The 23,732-nt window shown below is 44.5% G+C and overlaps 2 protein-coding genes across 3 annotated transcripts in view; one reads left to right on the forward strand and one right to left on the reverse strand.

The window, feature by feature from the left end:
• LOC146185226 (acetylcholinesterase-like) overlaps positions 1 to 23,732 on the forward strand; it is a 332,565-nt gene that overhangs the window by 26,988 nt on the left and 281,845 nt on the right. The window contains exon 2 of one of the 2 annotated variants that reach the window (XM_084606195.1): positions 20,637 to 20,791. The exons of the other annotated variant lie outside the window; for it this stretch is intronic. Within the exon in view, the coding sequence (XP_084462321.1) occupies positions 20,637 to 20,791 (155 nt within the window). The remainder of the gene's footprint in view (positions 1 to 20,636; positions 20,792 to 23,732) is intronic. 2 annotated transcript variants of the gene reach the window in all.
• LOC146185227 (acetylcholinesterase-1-like) lies at positions 1,596 to 17,193 on the reverse strand. Its single transcript, XM_084605795.1, has 3 exons — positions 15,569 to 17,193; positions 10,405 to 10,554; positions 1,596 to 1,789 (listed from the first exon to the last, which is right to left on the reverse strand). The coding sequence occupies exons 1-3, from the start codon at positions 17,191 to 17,193 to the stop codon at positions 1,621 to 1,623; spliced, it is 1,944 nt and encodes a 647-aa protein (XP_084461921.1). The 3' UTR covers positions 1,596 to 1,620.

Genomic DNA, 23,732 nt, shown 5'->3' on the forward strand with positions numbered 1-23,732 from the left:
GCACAAAGGCAGTCGCTTGACCTTGTTCTTGCTGCATAAATTAGTTCCTGGGGAAAATTTACTGCTTGTACCTAGCTGTGATGGCTAAGTTATAGCTGTGGCGGGCGGACTCTACGATCAACCCTCCGTGTTCGACTGCTCCGCATACAACGTGAGATCCATTTTTCGGAGACGAACCTTTACGACCAGGTGAGATCATCCGATCTTGGTAAATTTGAACGCGATTTAGCCGCTTTCCAGCAGGGTGGACAGTTCATTCGGACTCAACATGTATTGATAGTTTCTGTAATTTATCCATTTCGCTTGTTGCTTTTTTTTTCGGTTCATTTCTTCTTTCCCATGCTTATTACCGCATGTACCTCCACACTAGACCCTTGGCTCTTGGCGGACCCTCCAAAAACTAAGCACAACATAATTAACATGCCCATCACCGACCTCTAGCGGTATGTACAACCGACTTAGTGCTTTTACCTAGCTGCACCAAACATCATACCTCAGTTATACTATAGCTAGGCATCTACCTATACAATGCTAAAGTATCTAACCCCCCACTACTCGCAGAAAAGTTTAGTGAGCTCGGATTGATGACTGGATGTTGAATCCCTTGGTTTCGTTCTTGATCTGACCCTAGAGCCAAACATGAATGATCATCTACATCAATTATATGTGATGTTTTGAATAGCAAATTGTTACCAAAATACAGTCTACATGACTTGCAGAGCGCAACAAGTACTGCATGCTGTTACTTTCATTCGTGAGAATGGCCCAATTCCGCCATTATCTAACGTTTCCAACGGCATCCCTGTAAAAAAGAGCGACAACCAAAAATCACAAAAACACAACACGGCCGCATGAAAGGATCACTGTACAAAAATTTTAGGAAATCCTAAGTAGATTGGTAGATTTCACGAGAAAAAAAAATAAGACAGAAACCATGCTATTTATTCGCATAGCCAGTGCCTTCAGTACGTTGTTCAGTGGCTGCTTGCTTTCTCTGGTATGGCACTGCAGATGACCTATGTTGCCAGCTATGCTAATCTAAACTGAGTAGAAAAAATGTTCAAAAGAGAGATATACTCCGCTGTACTGTCACTGTGGCGGGAGCTATGCAGCAAAATAAAATAAAGCTTCAGCGCAACATCAGTCGGTAATATGACTTCTTGTTTTTCAATTTGTGCAAACTAAGCAATCCTTAGGCAGCTCAAAATCCGTGAAGAAGAAGATAAAGCTTCACTAACTTGTCTACCAAGAGTACCAAGGAAGTCGAAGGTACCACGAAGACCCCAAGGCTAAAGAATGCCGTTTTCAACGGCTAGGAGGAAGAACATTTTCTGATTACGAGTCAGAAAATGTTCTTCCTCCTAGCCGTTGAAAACGGTATTCTTTAGCCTTGAGGTTTTCGTGGTACCTTTGACTTCCTTTTCCACAAGAGGATCATTTCTCAATTGCAGCAATGATTTATTTCTGTGGGTATAGCTCCGCAGGGTTGAGCGGGCATCTTACATGCTTTCCTACTTGTTCATTGCCAGGAATGCGGTAAGCTTGCACAACAAACCGTAATTACGTTGCTGAAAAGTCGCTCGTGAATGCGCTTACTGCCGCATGGAAGCTAGTAAACAATCAGCAAAGCGTCAAGCCCGCGAATGAAATGAACAGGATAAGGGCCGAACATAGGAAAGTAGACGGGCTAGCTGTCGTCTGGCCTGTGTTGTCGACCTCATTGTCCTTGTCATTTACTTCCTTGCTTGGCTTTTCGTCCGGCAAGAAAGAGAATTCTTCTGGCTTGGACCTGCGGGAGAAAAGTAGAGCTTTAACAGTCTTAATATTACCTGTCAAAAAGAGCTGATGCATCTTCGGTGGCTCTGTTTGCGTTGTGACGTTCCCATTATGATGAAGAATGACCGAAGTAGCCTTAAGGCCTATCTAGGTAAAGCTGCGCGTCTATCTGACGTTTTTCAGTGAAGCATTGGTTGTGCACCGTCCGAGGTTAACCATTCAACTCCTAATGGTTAGCTATCTAACACGTCGTTTTTACGCCAGGCACGTGCAGTTTACCTACAAACATTGCAATGAACATATTCTCTGTAGGAGGCGCTTGCCGATCAAAGTGTTTTAGCCTCACTTCCATAAAGCTGCTTAAAGGAAAAGAGCGTGAACATGCGACATGCGGCCGACGCTTCTCTGTGCAAAATTTTTCAGAAAAAAAAAATGGTTTGGTTTCGGTTATGGGGTTTAACGTCCCAAAGCGACTCAACTATGAGAGACGCCGTAGTGAAGGAATCCGGAATTGTCGACCACCTGGGGTTCTTTGATGTACTCTGACATCGCACACCACACGGAAGAGTTTCTTTGCGCCTCCATCGAAAAGCTGTCGCCGCTGCCGGAGTTAGATCTCCCATCACCGAACCAAAAGTCGAGCCCTTTAATCACTGCATTGCCGCGCGGGGCTTTTCGAGAAGAGAAATCTGTTTGCTGGACAAAGGATTGTGGTCTGCTCTTGGGCTTTCAGTTAATCTGAGGCCTTCTAGTCGCACTTTAAGGCAACTTAAAGTACCTGCCCAAAACAGGCCAATTGCCCATTGTTTCAAATCCCGATGTAAGAAATTTTGATATTTGCTTGAGAACACGAGCGCGTTGTCTCATTCGACCGACCCAGTTGATAAGCATGACGCATGAGTATTTTTATTCAAAAGACGATCCAGATTATTTGAGCCACTTATTACTTATGCTATCGTAGAACCCGACCGACACTGCTATTTTTTCCTTGACAACGATAGCAAATAGATATACTCCCTCCTCATGATGGCAACTCCACTCACACATTTAGTTTTTCATTCGAATGTTTTCTCTGATGACGCATTTATCGTATTGCGCACACCTGAGTACGCGCAGAGATATCCACTATACTTTCAGATCTCTCGCACAGGTCTTACAGAATTCCCGTGGCTGTCATTCTTTTTTCTTTTGCTACGGTTTCTCCATCTGTATTGTTAGATTGGAAACAAACTTTTATTTGATTTGGATAATATAAAATACTGGTGCGTAAAAAGCCGTCATTTTTATAAGAAAAGATGACAGTCGTCTGTTTCTGTCTCTGTGTCTGACAGTTCCCCTTATTTATATTTATCCTGTGCGCCCCTTCTATATTTTCATTTAAGGTGGCCCAAACGTCATAAAATTAGTATTATATATGTGTTTCTGGAAATTATCAAATTTAAGGATCTGCACGAGACGAATTTAAATGAAACCAAGACAGTGGCCGTCTTTCGCTTTTAGTCCGCTTATAGAAAACGGTTAAAAACTATAATAGGATGCATGCCAGGTTACGAGCTCTGAAAGTAACTGTTCGCCCATGCACGTAAAGAAACTACAGTTTTCATTTAGAAGTTAGGTCTTGTTATTTTCACTGTTTGAGCAATCACGATCGTTACTCTCACATACAAAAATCAGAGCTAGAAATGATTTAGAACGTTTTAAAAAGCTGTTACGCCACATGCTGCTGCTTTTCAGAGGCTTTAACTGCAGTTAGGCTTGGGCAAGCAGGTCAGCCTATGATGTTTCGCCCCAGTCCTGCTTCGCTGCTTCATGCACCCATCCAGCAAAAATAATGAAAAAAAAAATACATTTTTCACCACTAATACCATCCTCTTTCATTGAACCCTTTTATGACTTCATAATAATTTTTTAACATATTTTTATTTGGGCCTAACATAGCCTTAATTCACATTTGATCTACTTATTTTAGCACCACGATAGCATTTTGCATGCACAGTCTGGGCGCTGAATGTAGCTATCTGGGTCTTAAGGCAGTGATATTTTAGAGCCTAGAAACGTTTTAAACATTCAGCCAGTATTCACTGCAAAGTAATGCCCCGCGTATTAAATGTTTCAAAACGGTACATCCCAAAGCACGTCATTAGACTGAGGAATTTAAGCTCTTTGTAAGTGGCATACCGGGTGTTCTCTTTGTTTTGTTTATTGAAGCGAAAGCTTCAATACTGCAGGTAGTTTGAGCCGTCAGGTATGCATGGTTTTCACCTTGAGGGAGATTTAGATGGTCAAGCTTCTGTGTCAAGCCTGGTGGTCACCATGTCACTGGGGCATAATCACGTAGGCCATCAAGTAGCCCGTGACCACTGTCAAGGCGAAGGTAATCTGAAGTGACGTCAAGGTCAAGCTCACGTGACCTGGTGGTCGCCATGTGACTTTGCGGCATAGTCACGTAGGCTGCCAAGTGGACCGTGACCACTGTCAAGGTGAAGGTCAAGGTCACTTAAGGTGACGTCAAAATCAAAGTCAAGGTCACGTGACTCTGTGGTCGCCATGTGACTGGGGCGTAGTCACGTAGGCCACCAAGTGGCCCGTAACCACTGTCAAGGTCAAGTTGAGGTGATTTCAAAATCACGTGACCTAGTGGTTGCCATGTGACTGGGGCAGTCACTGAGGCCATCAAGTGGCATGTGGTCATTGTCAAGGTCAAGGTCACTTGATGTGATGGCAGTTTGACGTGAAAGTAGAGGGCGCTAGAGGGGCGATACATATATAAATAGGAGATCCCGGGCTCCTGCCTAGGTAAGAACACTGCGCGAACTTCCGACTACAGTGGCGTGTTGGAACGTGAGAAGGCACGTCGGAATAAAGCCCTGGAAAGGTGACGTGCCGAAGAGCTATAAAAAACGCGCTTCAAGTTAGAAGAAACGCACAATGTGTCATCGAAGCTTGGCAATGATTGTAGCCATGTATATAAAGCTTTCGCCTCCCTCCCCGGTTAGCCAAGTTTAAACCATCAGCAATTTTTTGTAGAAGGTCCAAAATTTTAAGACAAAGTTAGCTGTCTTTAGATTTATTTTAGCTCTGGGGCGGCTACGATAGACTGTGGGTAAGAGGCAAACTGCTTCAACTATAGTTTGAGAATTACGTGAATATTTTTTTTCGCCTGAAAGGCGTCCAACCTGGTGTCTGTCGAGGTCCACAATACAGCCCTAAGGCTAAAATTATTAGAAAGTGAGGTGCCCTTTATTTTAAAATTAAGGACTGACTGACAAAAATAAACACAGCTTCGTTTTTAAGAACACAAATATGCTAAAGGGCATCCGCGTCCAACCTGGTGTCGGTTGCAGTCCACAATGCACCCCCGAAGTTAAAAAAATATGAAGTCGGGTGCCCTTTACAATAAAATTTTGGACCGTCTAAAAAAGAAAAGTAAAGCACAGCTTCGTTTTTAAGAACAAAAAAAATGGTAAAGGGCATGTACTGTCGCTGATGTGGTTTCGTTTTGTCAAGAACGAAAAACATTTTATTGCTGCCATATATTTTTAGCTGACGCTAATGTTAATGTGTATTTGAAAGTCCGGTACCTGACGCTGCGATAGGAAGAGCTGATATTTAACAAACACATGAGCGTTAGCGAAGATGCACATAATAAGGATTTCCACGCTACAAAAGAGCCAGCTACTAAGCGTGTGTTTCCTTTACGAAGACGTGCCCCTAAAGTAAAATGCACCTGCATTAGTTCTGATTATATTCCTCAGCTGAAATTTGTAAACCCACATGAGTATTTCTGAAGTTCTTGTTTTATTATAGCTGTCAATAAATTCATTCTCGGCACTGTATCATTATGGTTTTCACTAACCGTCGAGAATCTTGCGCTCTGCTTCTCAAATGTCATGCGTTCTTCACATTTCATTGAAAAGTTGATGGTGAGACACCCGAAGGATTACAAAACTAGCTTAGAAAGCACGCTACCAATTCGCCATCGTCTTACTTGGTTTGGTTTATAGGGTTTAACGTCCCAAAGCGACTCAGACTGTGAAAAACGCCATAGTGGAGGACTCTGGGAAATTTAGACCACCTGACATCGCACAGCACACGGGAGGCTAGCTTTTCGCCTACGTCGGAAGGGGGCCGCCGCGGCCGGGATTCGATCCTGCATCCTTGCGCACAGTAGTCGAGCGCCCTAACCACAGCGCCACTCCGGCGGGCGTCTTCTTACTTCAGAAATATGTCGAATGCAAGATGTCTTTTTGTCCGTGCCCGTTGTACTTAGAAAACTAAATAGATGGCATTTAAAAGCATCTATCTAGAAAAGTTTGAATGAATGAAATCACCAAAGCAACCCGTTACAGACAGAGAGGAAAGTGGAGAGGAAAGTAGGTATTTTTATTTACCAATTATGCGGGCAAGGTTCCTCGAGTGCGTTAACCCGGTGAAGAATGTAAGCGCTACCCCAGTCTCCGAAAGGAGAAAACCTGCTGCATGAACTTATTCGTTCCGTCGCGGAATTTATTACATAGTCGAAGCTGGCCCAGGACAAGGTTGTCTGGAGGGATATATCAAATATCTTTGCCCTGCAGTGGGCGTGGTCAGTCTGATGTGATGTTTGAGTCTTCGCAGAAGGTATCCTCGTATTTACTTGGACGTCACCGTTCAAGAGTTAGAACCCCGCATTACTCCTTTCCTGTTCCTTCCTTTTGCTAGGAACACGAGGTTAGCTATTAGAGTGTTGCCTATGACATGCACAAGATATATAAGTGCGGTGGCTAGAATGACGCAAATGCATGTTACCCAGAGCTCAGGCGACTTTTGCTCGGCATCTTCGTGCGGAAATTTGTAGGTTGGACAGACCAAAGAAACCCGTAATGCAGAAGATCATGGATACCAAGGCTGGTAGGTTCATTTGGTGCATCCATGCGAAGTATAGGTTGTAGCTGACCATTGGACGGATGAACCTGTTTGGCTTTCCCGCGGTAGCTCTATAATCAGAGTTGCTTTAAACGCGCAACTTTACCTTGTAGGAGCCGTTCACCGCATTTCGAAGAAATTGATCCCGTTAGCTCAGTCAAAAAAGCGAGTGCGTATGTTCTCGGTAAAAGTCATTGCCCACAAAATCACTGATTCTGAATGGTTTACTAAAAAAAAAAAAAAAATCGCTGGGGGTATTCACTACGGTTGAGATAAGCTACAAAATTTTATGTGTGCGCGAGCCAATAAGATCGGGGTCTTCACGAGCGTGTGAGACTGTGATTATGATCAGCACAGCTTGAACCTGAAATGTTGAGGGGAAAGATGTCCTAATTAGAACAGCTTTTAAATCACAACGAAGGGCATTATGATTTCACAATAAGCTATGCCGGTTCCTCGTTTCTACACGACAAAAATAAAACTTAACTCCGGGTATGTACCATGCTATTACCTGAAATTCTCTTAAATTAGAACGGAAATTTTCATTTCTGTCCATTTTTATTGAAATATATTGGAAAACTCTGCAATTCAGGCAAAGCAAGAAAATTTTAATTCTTAAAATTACCAGAAAGTCCACTGAGATTCTTTTTTCATCATATTTTGGTCCTAAATGTTCCCAAGAAATAAAAATTCCTCGAACAGAACTTCACTGCTTAAGTCTTTATGAAACGTGCCACGAGAAAAAACTAAAACATTTATTTCAACGCAGATATCTCAGAGCAAGGCTAAATGTGTTATTCACAGTCTCCATGTAAAACAGCGTACCTGAGAAGGCACATCTGTCCTTATAAGAACACATACATGTACGTCCTTATAAGGACTTAAAGATGTATGTCAAGATGTTATTGCATGCTTTCCTAGGCACAGATGTCTGTACCACAAATCATTGAGCGCACTCCTAAAGGAAGGGCTGTAGCACGCACTGTTTCTAAATTTTTATTTTCTTTCATGGGAATACCGGGGCTTCAGAAAAGGATTTCACGAGCCGACCATTTTCTCGATTCTACGCAGGAGAGAGGACTGCGAGTGAGCAATCACACGTGACTGAAGTAAAAGGGCGGTATTATTTTAGACGCGTGTCGTAAGCAAATATCATGCTGCATGTTTCGCATTTTGATACATCGTTGTGTTGAGGAATCAATAGGAAGGGACAGTGCACTTTTAGAAACAAACTGCGGAGTACTAGCAGCTGTTTATATATAAAGAGGCTATTGCTGAAATGCATGGTTTATTGCAATTAATCGTGATGCAGCTCCAATTTTGAGCGCATTTTGAATTACCTGAACATTATCAGGATATAATCGGTATGTCTAATACAAAATGACGGACGATTCAGCGTCGTTAAGCCAAAATAAATTAGGTGCGTAGCAGTTCGGTTTTCGCCTAAGTTTTAGCTTCTGTTCGAGGCTCAATTTTCAAGGTCAAGAAGGCTTCAGACAAACATTGGCGGAATCAATTTTTGGGGAATTTAGTTGCAGCACACTGTAAAATCTTGAAGCAACTTAAGAAATCAATTAGATTAGTGGCGAGTTCCGGATCTATTGCGCACAGATGGAAGTTGTTGAAGATGACGACATGTAAATTACAGCGTGAAAGACTTGCATTTGCACGTCAGGGATGTTCCCTTCTTTTGATAACGCATTAGTCTAATGCAGCGACTAGCAAAGCTGACCTCATCGCGTCGTCGCGGAATCGGAAACACCACGCGTGTTTTATTAAGCCGATAGCGTCAAAAGGGGATCGTCACGCAGAAAATCCGATTTAGGCGTCGGTGATGTGAGCGGATACCATGGAAAAACCACGCTGGCAGTAGATATCTGGCAGCTGACATGGTCGATGTTTGATGCTTCGATGGTTTGTGAACTTAACCAGACCACATGGTATCAGAAGCAGCTGCCAACTGGAATTGCTGATTTGAGGTGGGAAGTTGAAACAGAAAAATACCGGGCTCTTGGAGTCAGGCACGCTATACACCTGAGCTATGCAGGCATGTTCATACGACTTTGTTAAAGCGGGGCTGCATATTTCGGGTAGTAGCCAACGCTATCGCGTCATACTCTTAAATGCCGCTCTTAAATGTCCATCATAATTATTTTACTTCTAGATCAAGCATCGACGAAATCTGAGAATAGAAGTTTTAGTGCTAACACACTAAATCAATTTACTGCGACCGTCTGCAATAGGGCACTTCAAGTCCGAAACAAAGCGTACGAAACGTTGGCCATCACTGTGGCTACGCTAAGTTGGGTGCGGCGGCCCTCGCACAAGTTTACTCAAGGTAGACAGGCGGTCACACGTGCCGCGAGCACTTCGCTAATATCATATTAACTTGAGCAAGGTCAGCCCTCGTGCAAGGCCGGCATGTCGCGACCCAAATGCCCAATGAGCTGCTTCTCAGTTGTAGTGCACGTAATCCCTATAGGCAGGACGAACATTCTGCAGCCGCTCGACGTGAGCGCAAGCCACAAATTAAACGTTAATCTTCGGAGCTCCCACGGGGAGTGGATAACGGAAGGATACTATGAAATGACACCGACAGAGCCAGTAGGAAGGCATCTACGCCGCAGGCCCTCGCTTCAATGTTGAATTTTTGTACTTCGGAGCCGGCCAGCATAGTTTCAGAGCTTCGAGGAAACCGTGATTTCAAACGTTATGAAAGACAAGGAAGATGATCACCGCTGGGAGGGCGCTGGTGAGGTGACACCTTTTGAGAGTAACGAGGGTAAAATCGATGAGGATCATAGAGCGAGGGGTTTCAATCCTAGACTAAAGCTGTTCCAGCTTAGAGTCTTTGGTCAATTAAATTTCATTCTATCAACTTCTATAGCATTTCTGGTTAGCTCAGTTGGCAGAGCAACTGTATCGTATAGGTAGTGACCAGGGTTAAAAACCGGCATCAGGACGATTTGTTTTAAACTGCGAAAGATCTGGAAAGCAGACCTTCTGCACTGCCTCATGGCTTCACTTGTGTAAATGCTGGCAATTTCTCTCTTGTTGCAACGTTGTTTCAATTTCTCAAAAGCAGTTGATGATTATGAACTGAAACTGCATCTAAGCTTGATTGCTTTTTAATATATTCATAATGAATCAGGGCCTGACTCATGTAAGGCCTGCACAAAGGCGAAGCCGAGTAAAAAGAAGAGGTCATATCTCACAGAAGTAAGTAGAGTGTACTGCGCATTGATAGTTCTAGATCTTGAAATTTACCGCATTCTAATCTGCAGACGTTTTTAAAACACCTGTTTCATTTCTTGATTTAGTGTCTTTTGATGCTCTTTTAAAGTTACTTGTCATCTCCGATATTGAGAAGTGACGGCCTAAATAAAAAATAAAACCTAAGCCTTGAAATTAGGCAATCATGTCTCTTACCAAGCGGCCCCCAGTGGTAAATGGGGTTATTGTCTCTTCGTGAAATGCTGTACGAATATATATATATATATATATATATATATATATATATATATATATATATATATATATATATATATATATATATATATATATATATATATTTTTTCACTTTTGCTAGTACTGCAGGGTAGACCTTTGTTATGCTTCGAAGGATATAACTAAAACGCACCAGCAATTAGAACCTTGGTGAGCCGTCAAACACAAGGAACACAGGTTTGCGCCTACTATACTTTCCGCGTGGCGTATACTTACTCCCTGAGTAGCACTGGTTTCCACACTTCGCAGATTTTCCTCTTCGGTTCGACAATAGTGGTGTAGTTGTTCGGCTCTAGGTAGATCACCCAGGATTCGTTTAGCGTGTACTTGGGCCATTTGCCACCCGTCAAAGGAACCTTCGGTTTCCTGCAGGGAAAAAGCGCGCAGCGCTTGAGCAACGAGTCTTGGTGTATTTCGTCATGCCCACCAACACGGATTTCTAGAATAGTCGCTGGAGGTGCAGCGGCGAAGTGCATGTTCCGCGATGGTGGGCAGCTGATATGCCGCATGATCTATTATACTTTGCTCGCGGCCGAGTACAGTCGCGGCACACATTAATACTTCGTTTTGCTTTTTGTTTATTCCGGTGCGCCCGACATCTGATTAGACTGCAATTAGCTTGTGAAATCCATGCGACTGAAGAAGGCTGGCTACAGGGAGCCTCTTAGTGGTTCAGTAGTGGAAAGGAAACGAAAAGGGCTGTTATGCTTTGGGAAAGGATTTTGCGATGATGTGTCGCCGCGCAATTCAGTACTTGAGCGTAAAGGCTGATAGTGTTTCCACGCGGATCTGCTTGCGCCAGAATGCCATTTGCAGACTACACGCGGGAAGTATGTTATAAGTCCGCTGTCAAGCATAAACCTTTCACAAAGACCACAGCTTGTATGTAGTGTAAGTTATTATTTGAGATAGGAAAGCATAATTCACGCTCGTTTTACAGCTCAAATTTCTCGACTATTATCTAATTAACCATTAACTAATAACTAATTGCAACTCGACTATTGCCGTGTCCTACATTAGCAGAAAATTCTTTTGTTCAGTGTTTCGTATTTAAGAAGTTGCGACTGTTGTCACTTTGTTAACTTAAAAACTCGCATTGTTAACAGAACTGTGACTCACACTTCATACTAAATAATTACGTACAATTAGCTGCAGACCGGCCGCATCCATAACACAGCAGGATGTTTCTAAAGAGATAGCAGACAAAGCGAGTAAAAGGTCATCGCACCTGTCTGTAGCAACACATAGTACAGTATTTGTCCACACTAAAAATTTCGTAAGAGTACGCCGATCTTAAAAAGGGCCTGTGCAGCTGTTCTCTCCAAGACTTTGTTTTTTGTTTTATTCAATACTACTCGCACTTCGCATCACCCGGCCGCACTTACGTCTTATCCACGTAATGCTGTGATGCCACACCCCACACGACACACGGGCTGGCAGGAGCTGCCAACTTGGGTCTCTCGTTTCACATGGGACGGTTATGTCAGAATCAGCCTGCTAGGACCCTGGCATTCACGTTACCCCTATAGGTGACTAAGGCAGGTTCATATGGGTTGGTTAAAGCGTGGCTTTATATGTGGGTTGTGGAAGAAGAAAAAGAGAAGAACTCTCGGTCACCCACAGCTAATGCTTTCGCTCAATATTTTGTTCGGCAGCGTTGAACGCTTGTAATTTTTTTCAAGCATTGCGTCGTTGCTTTGTTCAGTTATTTGAGTTCCTATTTTTGACGATAACAATTATCTAACTGTCAACATTAAACACGTGCTAGCCAACATCAGCCGAAGATCTCTAAGCTTACTTACATCTCCGTACTGATGAAAACTTGACCTGCCACCAATAAATCCGTATAACCCTGTAACGAGCCCAGTACCCAGCGGCCAATAGTTCGTTAATATTAATATGGGATAAAAGATAGTGTTCCTGGACAGACATAGCAATATACGTAGTCTTTTACTGAAATAGTTCTGCATATTTATTATTACGAATATTTGATTTTATTCCAACATCAATATACGTGGCCTCGGCCGGCCACTTATTCTCGCCTGAAATTTCGTCCGAAATCGTATGCCAATCAATACGTCACTCCGAACTCACTCATCGACGACAGCATGCGCTTGGCGATACTAGTTACCTGTGGTGGTGGATAAGGAAATTTTGGGACTGGTCGCAGGTCCCTATGTTGGGGGATAAAATGCCGACTGGTTCAGATGCATTTCAATGCAGGTAATCTGCTGTGCGGTGCAAGAGCACATGAAAAAACGTGATCTAAATTAATCAGGAACGTCCCAGAATGCCGATCCTCGTGTTCGAAATGTAACTTCGGGATCAAAATCCCACGTTCGAACACTAATCACACTACCAATAGCCATGCCTTCGAACTCTCTAAATTTTTATTTATTTCTTCTTCGCCTTTTATAAGGCTGTCCGCTGTGAGCAGAAATAATAACATGAATAAATAACAAGCTATTGCTTCTATACTGTAACTCAGTCTAAGCCAAGGTCAGAAGGCATGTGGGACTCGCTGCGTGTTGCGTGGGTTTCTGGCATCCTTTCAGCACCTTTGGCAGTGGCGGCAGCCAATAACAGAAGTATTTATATACAATGCCACAAAGCCAGCTCCGTGGTCGTTGACTTCGTTCTCAGCGACGGTGAGGCCAAACCAGTATAAGTAGATCGTAACGCAGGATAAGAGCAATTAAGAACGTATGTGTTGAAGGGCCGTGCAACTGTGGATGCTTGAAGCAGGTGCGGACGTTGTTTTGAATAACGCTGTATGCGCGCTGCTTAAGTGCGCTGCTTATGTAACTAATCCTTCACTGAACACGTAGCAGAGATCGGCCGATATGAAAAGGAAATCTCGTCAAAAAATAACTGGTAGAAACATGAGTGCCGTCCGAAGGACAGAAAAAAGTCGAGAGATCTATGCATTTGCGAGTCTTTCAGGCGGATGCACAGCAGACTACCTGCAAATTCCTTCTCAAGGTTATTGAGATAAGATGTTTTTTTACGTTTGTTTTAGTTTAATTTCATTACAAAATTAGCTTCGTTGTTATTCCGTGGAATGTCCGATGAACGAGAACAGACTTGCGCGCCTTCTCGAAAACATGGGTTTACGTAAACGCGCGCTCTTCCTAAAGAAAAAGAAAATAAATATTTGCTGACTTTTTTGTGATGCGCATGAAATGCACATTCTTGAAAATGAGACGGGCAGATTGTTATCTGCCAGGTAGCATTGGGAATTCAAGAATTTGCACAGATCCTTTTGATTTCGCATAATATTATACGAGGCGGCCCTTATACGCAGTGCACTTCGCCGGCGCGCGTCGGCGTTCGCTGCCACCCTGGTGGCTGGCGCTAGAGCGCGGAACAAGTTTTTGCAGTATGGTTAGTAACTCACAATTTTCATAGATGTACGTACACATCAGAGCATTTTTATGGAGCCCCGAGCTGCTCGGAACTGAGGCCAGCCTGTTTTCTTGTGCTGCGTTAAAATGGTTTAGACAAATGTGAAAACGTTGAATAACACCTGTATTGCAAAAAACGTGTGCGGCTCGCTTGGTTGAAAAAGTGCCATCCTGATTGGCATCCAGTGTCGGCCATATTAGTGCGGAAAAATCCCGATTGGCCGACACCGCTATGAAGTTCTAGCCACGACCTCGGGCGGCAATTTCAACCACCCCACAGTAACAAACAATCTATATAACGGATTGGGGAAGGGTCCAAATAAAGTCAAAATTGGCGAAAAGGTTCCGGCAGTTGAACTATTTCAGAAATTAGGAGTAATTTATAAGGTGATTTTGGCACCATTTGGGTTCGAACCTAAGCCTTCTAATTATTGGTTCAAAGGAAGGGAAAGGCGCAGTATCTGCCACACTTATTTTTGTGGACACCTAAACCGTGCCGTAAGGGAAGGGAGGAAGGTAGGAGTGAAAGTGTATAGAGAGAAATAGGAGCCGTAGTGGAGGGCTAAGCAGTAGTTTCGACCACCTGGAGATCTTTAACGTGAGCTGACATCGCACAGCACACGGACACCTCTTCGCTTGCTTCTATCGAAACGCAGTCACCGCGGTCGGGATCGAACCCGGGTATTCCGGCACAGTAGTCCGGCGTCGTACCACTGCACCACCCCGCCGGGGTTGCTACATTTTTTTTTTTTTTTAAGGCGAAAACGTTTCTAGGCTCACGGAACGAAATCCCATGCGCGAGAGTTGTGTGCGAGATCTGTCATATTCCGCGAGATTCCACGCGATTCAATCACGCGAGGGTACTCCCCTGATGGGGCTGGGACAGGTAGGTCACCGCCGCTTGCGGCGGGGGCTAGCCTGCCTGCCACCGAATTTTTATCCGTTGTAGGCCGTCATTGCACCCGCCACCGCTTCGGTGGTGGACGACGGCTGTTGTTGCGGCGCGCGTCTTTCTTTCCCTCTTCCTTTCTTTCTTCTCTGTTCTCTCTTCTGTCTGCACGAGACAGCAGAGGTGGCTCAGCTGCAGAGCCAGTAGCAGGCCCGTGCATTTTCTTTTCCTTCTTCCTACAGCCACAACAACAACAACATGCGTTGTCCTTGTATAGCGTTTCTGCCATCTGCAATCCCATGCAGTCAGCCAAAAAACGCCGCACAACAGGAGCAATGGCATACCGTTCAAACTCACAATTACTGCGCCTTTCCTTTGGTAAATATAACTATAATTGGTTAACTGGAAAGGCAAGGCGCAGTAAGTGTGAGTTTGGACGGTACACCATCGCTCCTGTTATGCGGCGTTCTTTGGCGGACTTTCCAGCGTGGGACTGCAGAGGGCAGGAACGCTATACAAAAACAACGCATCTCGCGGAATCTCGCGGAATATGACAGATCTCGCGCACAACTCTCGTGCACGGGATTTTGCTCCGTGAGCCTAGAAAGGCTTTCGCCTTAAAAAAAAAAAAAAGGATTCCTGTACGAGCAAAAATCTGGATGAAGAAATGTACTGTGCGAATCTGGCACTGCATGTAAAGTTGCAAGACAGCGTTTAGTTCGAGTGTGTGGAGGGAAATAGAATGTCACTGCGCACTCTTTTAGAACTCCGATAGCGATTGCCAACTATCTAGCTGCTATCGAGGCGTTCTAGAAAGGATCGCTCCTTTGGCATTCCCGCTGAGTTAAAATGACTGAAATGGAGCCAAAATTGAGCACATTATAATAACCGATACATAATAAATAAATACATAAAATACTTAGATAAATTAATAAATATCCACTTAAAGTATCTCAAGTTACATTCCAATCAGAGTAACCAAATTCGTGAATGAAGCGCAAAAAGAAGAAAAGCCCATATCTGTATACGCGGCATTATAGAAGCCTGTATCCGGCCCTTCGTGCTTCAGAAACGAATGCGGGCTTACCCGTCTCTGTAGAACGTCCCCCAGGCAGTTGAAATTTCCTCCATGAAGCTCTTCTCGTCATCCGTGTAGCGCGCAGCCGAGAGCATCTCCATGCCTCTGGATCCCAGCGACTCCGTGTAGCGGCTCGTGTCATTAACGAACACAAGAGAGCCTAGGGTGTAGGGGAGGTCGTCACTGTGCGCAATGCCGAACGACTCAGGCCAGAGGCTGTACGATGGACGATGCACGAAGACGTATCGGTAAACGCTGGTGCCTTTCTCCTGAGCTAAGATGTCGGCGACGAGCTGCGTCGGGCAGTAGAATGTGACGTCACCAAACATTTCTCCGAAGATGGCCTCGACTTCTTCGGGCGTTTTGCGCTTGTCCTCCGGACCACCGAAATATGCGGTTGCTATCCTGCGGCTTTGCCACACCGGTATGTCAAGCATCTGGACCATGACCAGTATGGCCACGAGTCGGTATTCAGAATCAAGCAAGTCCTTGAAGCGCGGGAAAGCGAGCTTGAGTTGACTGAGAAATACCGTTCCTTCGTTCTTAACTGTCCCCAAAAGAACTTCTGGGACGCCGAGGCTCTTGAAGGTGTCCACAGATAAGACTCTCTTCGGCAAAAACTCGTCGCTGTCGATTGGCGAGAACATTTGTTTTATAAAGTCGACACGTTGGACGGTTTCAATGATGTCGATTGCTTTTATTTTCCGCAGACAATTTATAATCTCATCCTTTTGCTCGTCCAGCGTCTTGTCCAAATTGTAACACCCAAGAGCTCCAGTGATGGTCGTAAACTTACCCGCCCCTCTAAAGAACAGTCCTATCACCAAAGAAAGGGGACTTCCACTCTGCATAACGATTCTTTTGAACAAACCTTTGCTGTGTGGTGAAATGGCGTGAAGTCCTACCGAAGCTGCACCAGCGCTCTGGCCACTCAGTGTGACTTGCTTCGGATCGCCTCCGAAGTTTTTGATGTTTTCTTGCACCCACCTGAGAACAAGATTCTGGTCCCAAAGCCCCATGTTTCCAGGCAGCTGAGACTCTTCGAGCGAAAGGAAACCAAATATACCCACCCGGTAATTGAATGTCACGAACACAACGCCTGTTAGTGCCACGAAATTTGCCGGGTCGTTCGCAAATAAAGCAGAGTCGCTCCACTGAAACACGTTGCCGTCAATGAACACCACGACCGGCAGATTTTGATCGCACGAGTCTGGTGCTTGGCAAGCGGACGACGGCCTCCACACGTTCAGGTATAAGCAGTCTTCGGAAGCGCTGGAGTAGTTCAGTGTTACACCAGCGAACACAGGCAAAACAAGCTGCCGGCATGGCGTTGGCTTGTGGGTCGCCTGATAGACTCCTTTCCACTGCTGAATAGGTTGTGGTTTCTGGAATCGTAGCTTACCTAGCGGTGGCTCGGCGTAAGGTATTCCAAGGAAAGCGTCCACCTTCTTGCCTCCGACTTCAACGCGCGTCCCAGCCACTTGGCCGTTAGTGGTGCTTGCCACTGGTGCCGAATCATCCGTGGCACATTCATGAAATAAACACAGGATGATCAGCGCCGCGTAAACCATGGGTTGCTTTGCATACCAAAACTGTGGCCGGCGCAACGACGTCTCGCTCCTTGCCTCGTGCATGATGAAGATCTGACGCTGTCGTGTATTGTTAGAAGCAACACTTGCGTTTCGTAGCTGACGCGTCGCCCGTGAAATTGTGTGACTGCGGCCGGCACGTTGTGCTGGTGGGAATGGAACCATTGCTTGCGAGCCTCTCATGCCTCTGACAATTTGCCAAAACGAGGAAGTTTTGTTCTGGCGTCAAGGGCGTCGCGAGACTTCGAGGTCGATACAACGAAGCTGAGTGCCCAGCTGCATTATACTCCTCCATGACGGAACTGCGCAAGTTGTGCCGTCTTTCCGGCTTTTTTGATGGGATTCTGAAAGCACAAATGTACAGCGTTGCTCTGTGTGCGCAAATATACGTTTATTTGCACCTTTTATGCCGAGATGACGCTCAGCAGGTTGTTCGGTGGGCTCTATTGTGGCAGCAAGGAAAGTGCAGCATCCTTTATTATCACGTGCTACGGCGGCCACTTTAACCGTGACATGTCTTTCATCGGTTTAGTGCACGCAAAGGTTCAAAGAAGGGCGAGGTCTGCTTCTATTCATGATGTTTCCAAAGTCACGCCTTTCAGGGGAATGACTGAACAAGCGTGTGTAGGATAGGGACCTTATTTCGCGGCCAACCAAAGCATGTTATATATATATAAATAAATATATATATATATATATATATATATATATATATATATATATATATATATATATATATATATATATATATATATATATATAACAAAGGACGTCCCACGTCCGCCGCTATGGCTGAGGGTGGCGCTGGTGAACACTCTCAAGTTTCGTATAAAGACAACATAAATACCCAAGAAAGTAGCAGGGGGGACAGCGGCCGATGTAGCTCAGTTGGAAGAGCACCGGACGCGTTATTCGGAGGTCGTGGGTTCGGATCCCACCATCGGCATGTTGTTTTCTCTTCTACTTTGTGTCTAACTATCTTTCCCCTTAACAGATTACATTACTAATTTTTGTGATTATCCAAGTAAACATTAAAAAAAAAAGACATAAAGTACCATCCCCAACGCTCTCCTTGGCCTCGCCGACTGTTGGCTTCTTTCCTTCATATATATATATATATATATATATATATATATATATATATATATATATATATATATATATATATATATATATATATATGTAGGTACAGTTTATACCGCTCAGGGCAGTGACGAGTTCTGGCCACTAGGCACATCGACGAGGCCATCTTGAAGTGCATTTACGTTTCTTTACAGGTGCTCCTGCCACTTTTCACCTTGCGGCGTTAGTTCGCGTTATTTATAAGGTACAAAGGTGCTAGCTCTTCACCACCCTAACTTAACCTCAGGGTTTGAATGGAGGTGTGAACTACTGTGAAACGACAGTAAATTCATTAGTGAAAGATGTCGCCTTAGTTTAAAGCGTCATATTGGACATAGTTTCATTGAATATTTCTCCTTTGGTATGAACCGGATCCCTAACTATTGTTGAGTTGAATGCAGGACTTGCTCTCTGTCTGCCTGTGTTTATATATTGTAAAAGAAGGCTAGGTCGAGACGGCGAGGTCGTGTCGGCCAGGACAGCGAAGCTTTGTCTAGCGTTTTAATCCGATCACGAACCCAGGCGCGCGCCAAAACGGGAGCCGCGGGACGATGATGATGGTATGTACAAGTGAAAGAAGAAGATCATGGCATGTACAAATGAAAGAAGGTCCACAGAAGGCTCACAATATATATTGTGGAAGAAGGCCAGGCCGAGACGGCAAGGTCGAGACGGCAAAGCAAGGGATGCCGTGTCTGGCGTTTTACTCCGATGACAAAGCCCAGGCGCGCGCCTGAGCCGGCGCCGCGGGACGATGATGATGGTATGTACAAATGAAAGAGGAAGATCATGGAATGAATAAATTAAAGAACATCCACGGAAGGCTCACAATATATATATATATATATATATATATAATGTGTGTGTGTGTGAAATCTTTAAAAATTCCTGGAACCATAGACGCAATATGCAGCGAATCACTTCTAATTATCTTCGTAATTAACTAATAAACCTTTTTCTAAACACAAAAATCTACTAATTATTGTTTTAATGATCGTAGTTAGATGGTTAGTCCCAAAGGGCATGGCGTGAAGCAAACTGTGTCATACGAGTTTTCGAAACGAAGTAATCATTTTCTAGTCCCCTGCAGCACGAGGAAATCCGACGCCTTTTTCTGCACGCAACCACGAGAAGCGCCAGAAGTATGGCGCAAGCGCAACGTCCGCTGGCTGCGTGTCGCTGTGGGTGCAGTGACCGATTCGAAACGCTCGTGTTAATTTCCCTGGCTAAGGAGCCTTGGCACTTAGCTTACACCACGGCGGGCTTTATCGCCTGCTTCGTCTCTCGGCGCAAGAAAAAGGTCAGTCATCGTCACCTACAGTAACTTCGATATCGAGAGTCCCGTTGAGCGCAGGTGCAGCTTTTTTTTTTCTTTACACGCTCCACTTCTCTTATGGCTGCCCGGCAGGCTCGATTTGAGACGTCATCGTAAATTCATTTATTCACTAGGTTGAACTTCAGTTTTCCTATAATCACTGCGTGCCAGGAACCACGTCCAAAATAGAACCTTTTTGGGCTTAGCATGGAGGGCTTGCGCGGCAGTGAGTGTATGCTATCAGGCAATTCTTCTTGAGGTTGTGTTAGCTCCAGTTTATCAAAAGACTCAGGTGTTTACATTTAGGGTGCCTGGTTGACAAGGCCATAGCAGCGCGAGTTTTTAAGTCCCTTGAATGTGTGGAAGTGCCACGTAGGATTATAACGTCACCCTTCATCTTGTGAATTTTGAGAATGATTGTGATCGCGCATGTCAAAGTGCAAATGATTGCGGAGCGGGCATCCAGACTGTATGCTGCTCAATATCATGGTCGACGTGTGCCGGCTTGTCCGCCATTCATATCGATATTTAATCGAGTTAATACTACTGGATCATTCCACGTTCAGAGAACGAAAAGACGAGGGAGTGTAACGGATGATTTTGACATGTTCTCATGCATGTTTCTTTTGCCCGGTAAGCAACCGTCAGGGGCATTGCCAACGCGTAAGGAGCCAGGTCAGTTTGTAAATCACTCCAAGGCACAGCTACCATCCATAATATGCGTCTTCATCAGGAACTAACATGAAATGACTTTCAAAAGCTGCGCGAGCTTTGTGATGAAGATCCGTAATTTCACGCAGGGTTTTGAACAGACGAGACCCAGTTCGGCGGGGACTTAAATTTGAATGACACCTTTTTTAGCTGCAGCGCCGGATCACGAAAAGTCACACTGGTTGTACTACATCTGCTTCTATTTTTTTCAGTTGGCCTCAACAATTCTGAGCTCCTGTTGACCCATGGTGTGAACCCGGGACTGCTTTCGTGAACTGTACTCCAATACTTTTCATGCAGCATTTGAAATTTCGGCGACTTAATTCACCGTGGTTTACAGGCGTCGATATCGCCATAACCAGGCCAAGCGCCACCGGCATCGACGCATTGGAAGCTGTCCTGCGCTGCGCCTGTGGTCGTTTCCCTGCGTTTGGTAGCAGCGGCAGCTCACGGCAAGTCCCGCTGATTGCACTACGCCTGCATGCATGTTTGCAGGTTGGTTCCCTTTCTATTGTCTGCTCTGATAGTAGCGGCGGTGCTGCCGAACTTATTCTGTAGTGCTGTTTGGACCGTTCATGTCAACAAGTTACCAATACGTCTCCTTGATGCGCGTGCAGGATTTTGCTTTTAACCTGAGCTATAGTTAGTGTGAATTCAATTTTCAAACTGGGGCTTTATCTGGCATTCTGGAACAGTTGAAATACTGAAAACTAAAAGAGAATCATTCAAAAATGCATGGAAATGTGCCTTTGTAGGCTCCGTGCCACAAACAGTGGTAGTGAAAACACTTCGGACGGTGACGTCAAATCTATGCTGCTTGACATCAGTAGCAAACTGAACTGACTTCTTTGTATACCTGGAAAAGTAGATGACATTGAAGAAAGAACCGTTGTGTTTATCGCGAACTAATTTGATGAGTTCGAGAAATAGCTTGACACCCAGGAAAAAGAAACGATGGAGCTAAAGAGACGGCCTAGTCCGCTTGAGGATAGAAATACACCCCAAGAATTTGCGGAGTTGAAGGCTGATATCGATTACCTTTATTGACGAAGCAGGCGCCTAAATAACGAATTTAACGGTATTCCTCAAAGCGACCAAAAAGCTTTGTTAGAAAACGTAAATGAGGCAGGCTCGAAATATTCCTTTTAGGCGCTCACTCCTCACGCCGTCGTCTCGATTCACAGGCTGCCTGTACTAAGGACAAAATCCCTGACGTAATTGTTCGCTTCGGGTGTGAGGAATTGAGGGGCCAATGACTGGCCAAAAAATAATTACCAGAGTTCAACACTGCTGAACCAAATATTGAGCGAAGCATTAGCTAAGGGTTACCCAGCGTTCTTCTCTTCTTCTTCTTCTTCTTCCTCAGCCCACATATAAAGTCCCGCTTTAACCAAGCCGTATGAACGTGCCTTAGTGGCCTATAGAGGTAACGTGAATGCCAGGCTCCTAGCAGGCTGATTCCAACATAACCGTCACATGTGAAACGAGAGACTCAAGTTGGCAGCTCCTGCCAACTGAGCCGCGGCTCCGACCGGGCCACGCCGACCGCTTGAGTTAGGAGCCCATCTCTCGCTTTTGTGTCACATGGGGTGGCAGCTCCTGCCAACTGAGTCGCGGCTCCGACCGGGCCACGCCGACCGCTTGAGTTAGGAGCCCATCTCTCGCTTTTGTGTCACATGGGGTGTGATATCACAGCGTCACGCGGGTAGGACGCGGCTACCGCCGCGCTACGCTGACCTTTTGAGTTGATAGCCCAGCTCTCACCCTAGTGTCACGTGGGGTGTGACGTCACAGCGTCACGTGGGTAAGACGTGGCTACCGCCGCGCTACGCTGAAGGCTCGAAACCTAGAGTAATATTGCTTTCGCAATAAAAGCACGCCTAGCGGCTACTTAACAGTGGTCAGTATATCACTGAAAACATGACTCGTGCTCGCAGTCTTGTCATGAAGGAGTGGGCAAAGCGTTCTAACTATGTTTTCGCGTAGCATCGAACGGAAGTGTGCTTATCTGGAAGGAGATAAGTCCAGGGCCATTCGCTGTGAAGCAGATCTTGCTCCTATCACTCCGTAACAGCTGTTTCTGATATCACTTTGTAGCTGTTGTTAGCAATACTTCCACATTAAGTTGCTCATTATCCTGAACTGAACAACAGCTCCTCGGTATTACATTGTACGTGAAAAAGGCATCATAAAGCTGATTTAGTTGATTGCCTCTTTTTTCATGTCTTCCGATTATGAACTGCTAATAGTGAATCTTCCCCGTAGGATTGTTTTATGGTGTTCAGAGCTGTAACCGGTAATAATGATAGTTTTTTGAAATTCTTTGATAGTCGTCTTGAAATTTGCATAGATATGAGGTGTCGCATTGTTATCTGTGGTGATTTTAACATTAATGCCATGAAGACCTCTAGCATAAATGCTGTTTTTCTACAATTTCCTCAAACGGGTTTTTAAACATAATGAGGGCACCCACTTGAACTACGCTTAAAACTTATTGTTTTCTGGATCTCTTTATGGTTGAAATTGCTTCCCTTTTGGCCAGCCTTGGAACAATTTCTTCCGATATTAGTGATCACTGTGCAATATTTACTTCTATGCCTCTTACTTCCCCAGCTGCTCGCAATGAGTGGGAAATGTTTTGATATCAATGTATTACCAACGAAAGATTATCCCACTTTCGAGCATTAGTAGAAGCCATTGACTGGAGGCTACTAATTAATTGCCTTACGCCAGATGAGTACTATGACCTTTTCAAAAAAATGTTAAAACTTCTCTATAGGAATTGTTTTCTTCTGAAGATAAAAATTCAAAACGTTAAATACCGAAAGCCATTGGTCAATTCTCGCCATCTGAAGACGATTAACCCTAAAAATAAGCTTTTCAAGCGTTTCTTATGTACTCGTGAACCCATAGACCTAGCTTGGTTTGAACAGCATCGCAATTTAAGCTTACTAATTAGCTAACAAGGGCAGAACAGGGATACCAAAAGCACTTACTTGAAAACAATAAAGGCAATCCTAACATATTTTGGAAAATGCTGAATAAGGAATTTATAAAACAGATGCGGTGCGACAAATGTGGGAGAGCTTACAATCAACGGCAAGCTCCTGTCTGATTCTTCTCTTGCGGACAGATTCACTAACGCTTTCACGGCCTTTATTCCAACGGGAAGTTCGGATGCAGCCCTTAGTTTCTTGACCAACCCACCCACCGACTCTACTGCATTTTATCGTACAGATTTTAATGAGGTGTTTTCTATCTTAATGAACCTTAAATCAACCCCTTATGCTCATTATGATGATCCTCAAATAATGCCAATAAATTTGTAGCTGGCATTATTGCGCCTTGCTTGGAACATATCTTCAACTTGGCCCTCCCACTTATCCCTTGAGAATTAAAAATGCCATGGTTTAATTTATTTTCAAAGGGGGCGGGG

The sequence above is a fragment of the Amblyomma maculatum genome, chromosome 6 (genome assembly GCF_055883805.1).
Source record: "Amblyomma maculatum isolate TAMU_Amacu chromosome 6, ASM5588380v1, whole genome shotgun sequence".
NCBI lineage: Eukaryota > Metazoa > Arthropoda > Arachnida > Ixodida > Ixodidae > Amblyomma > Amblyomma maculatum.

What these genes read in the sequence shown, in the direction of transcription:
- LOC146185227 (XM_084605795.1), bottom strand. Translation starts at nt 17,193, where the DNA reads ATGCACGAGGCAAGGAGCGAGACGTCGTTGCGCCGGCCACAGTTTTGG. An exon ending in GGGACGTTCTACAGAGACGG is followed by an intron (nt 10,555 to 15,568) that starts GTAAGCCCGCAT and finishes TTTTCCCTGCAG; the next exon opens with GAAACCGAAGGTTCCTTTGA. An exon ending in AAACCAGTGCTACTCAGGGA is followed by an intron (nt 1,790 to 10,404) that starts GTAAGTATACGC and finishes TTTCTCCCGCAG; the next exon opens with GTCCAAGCCAGAAGAATTCT.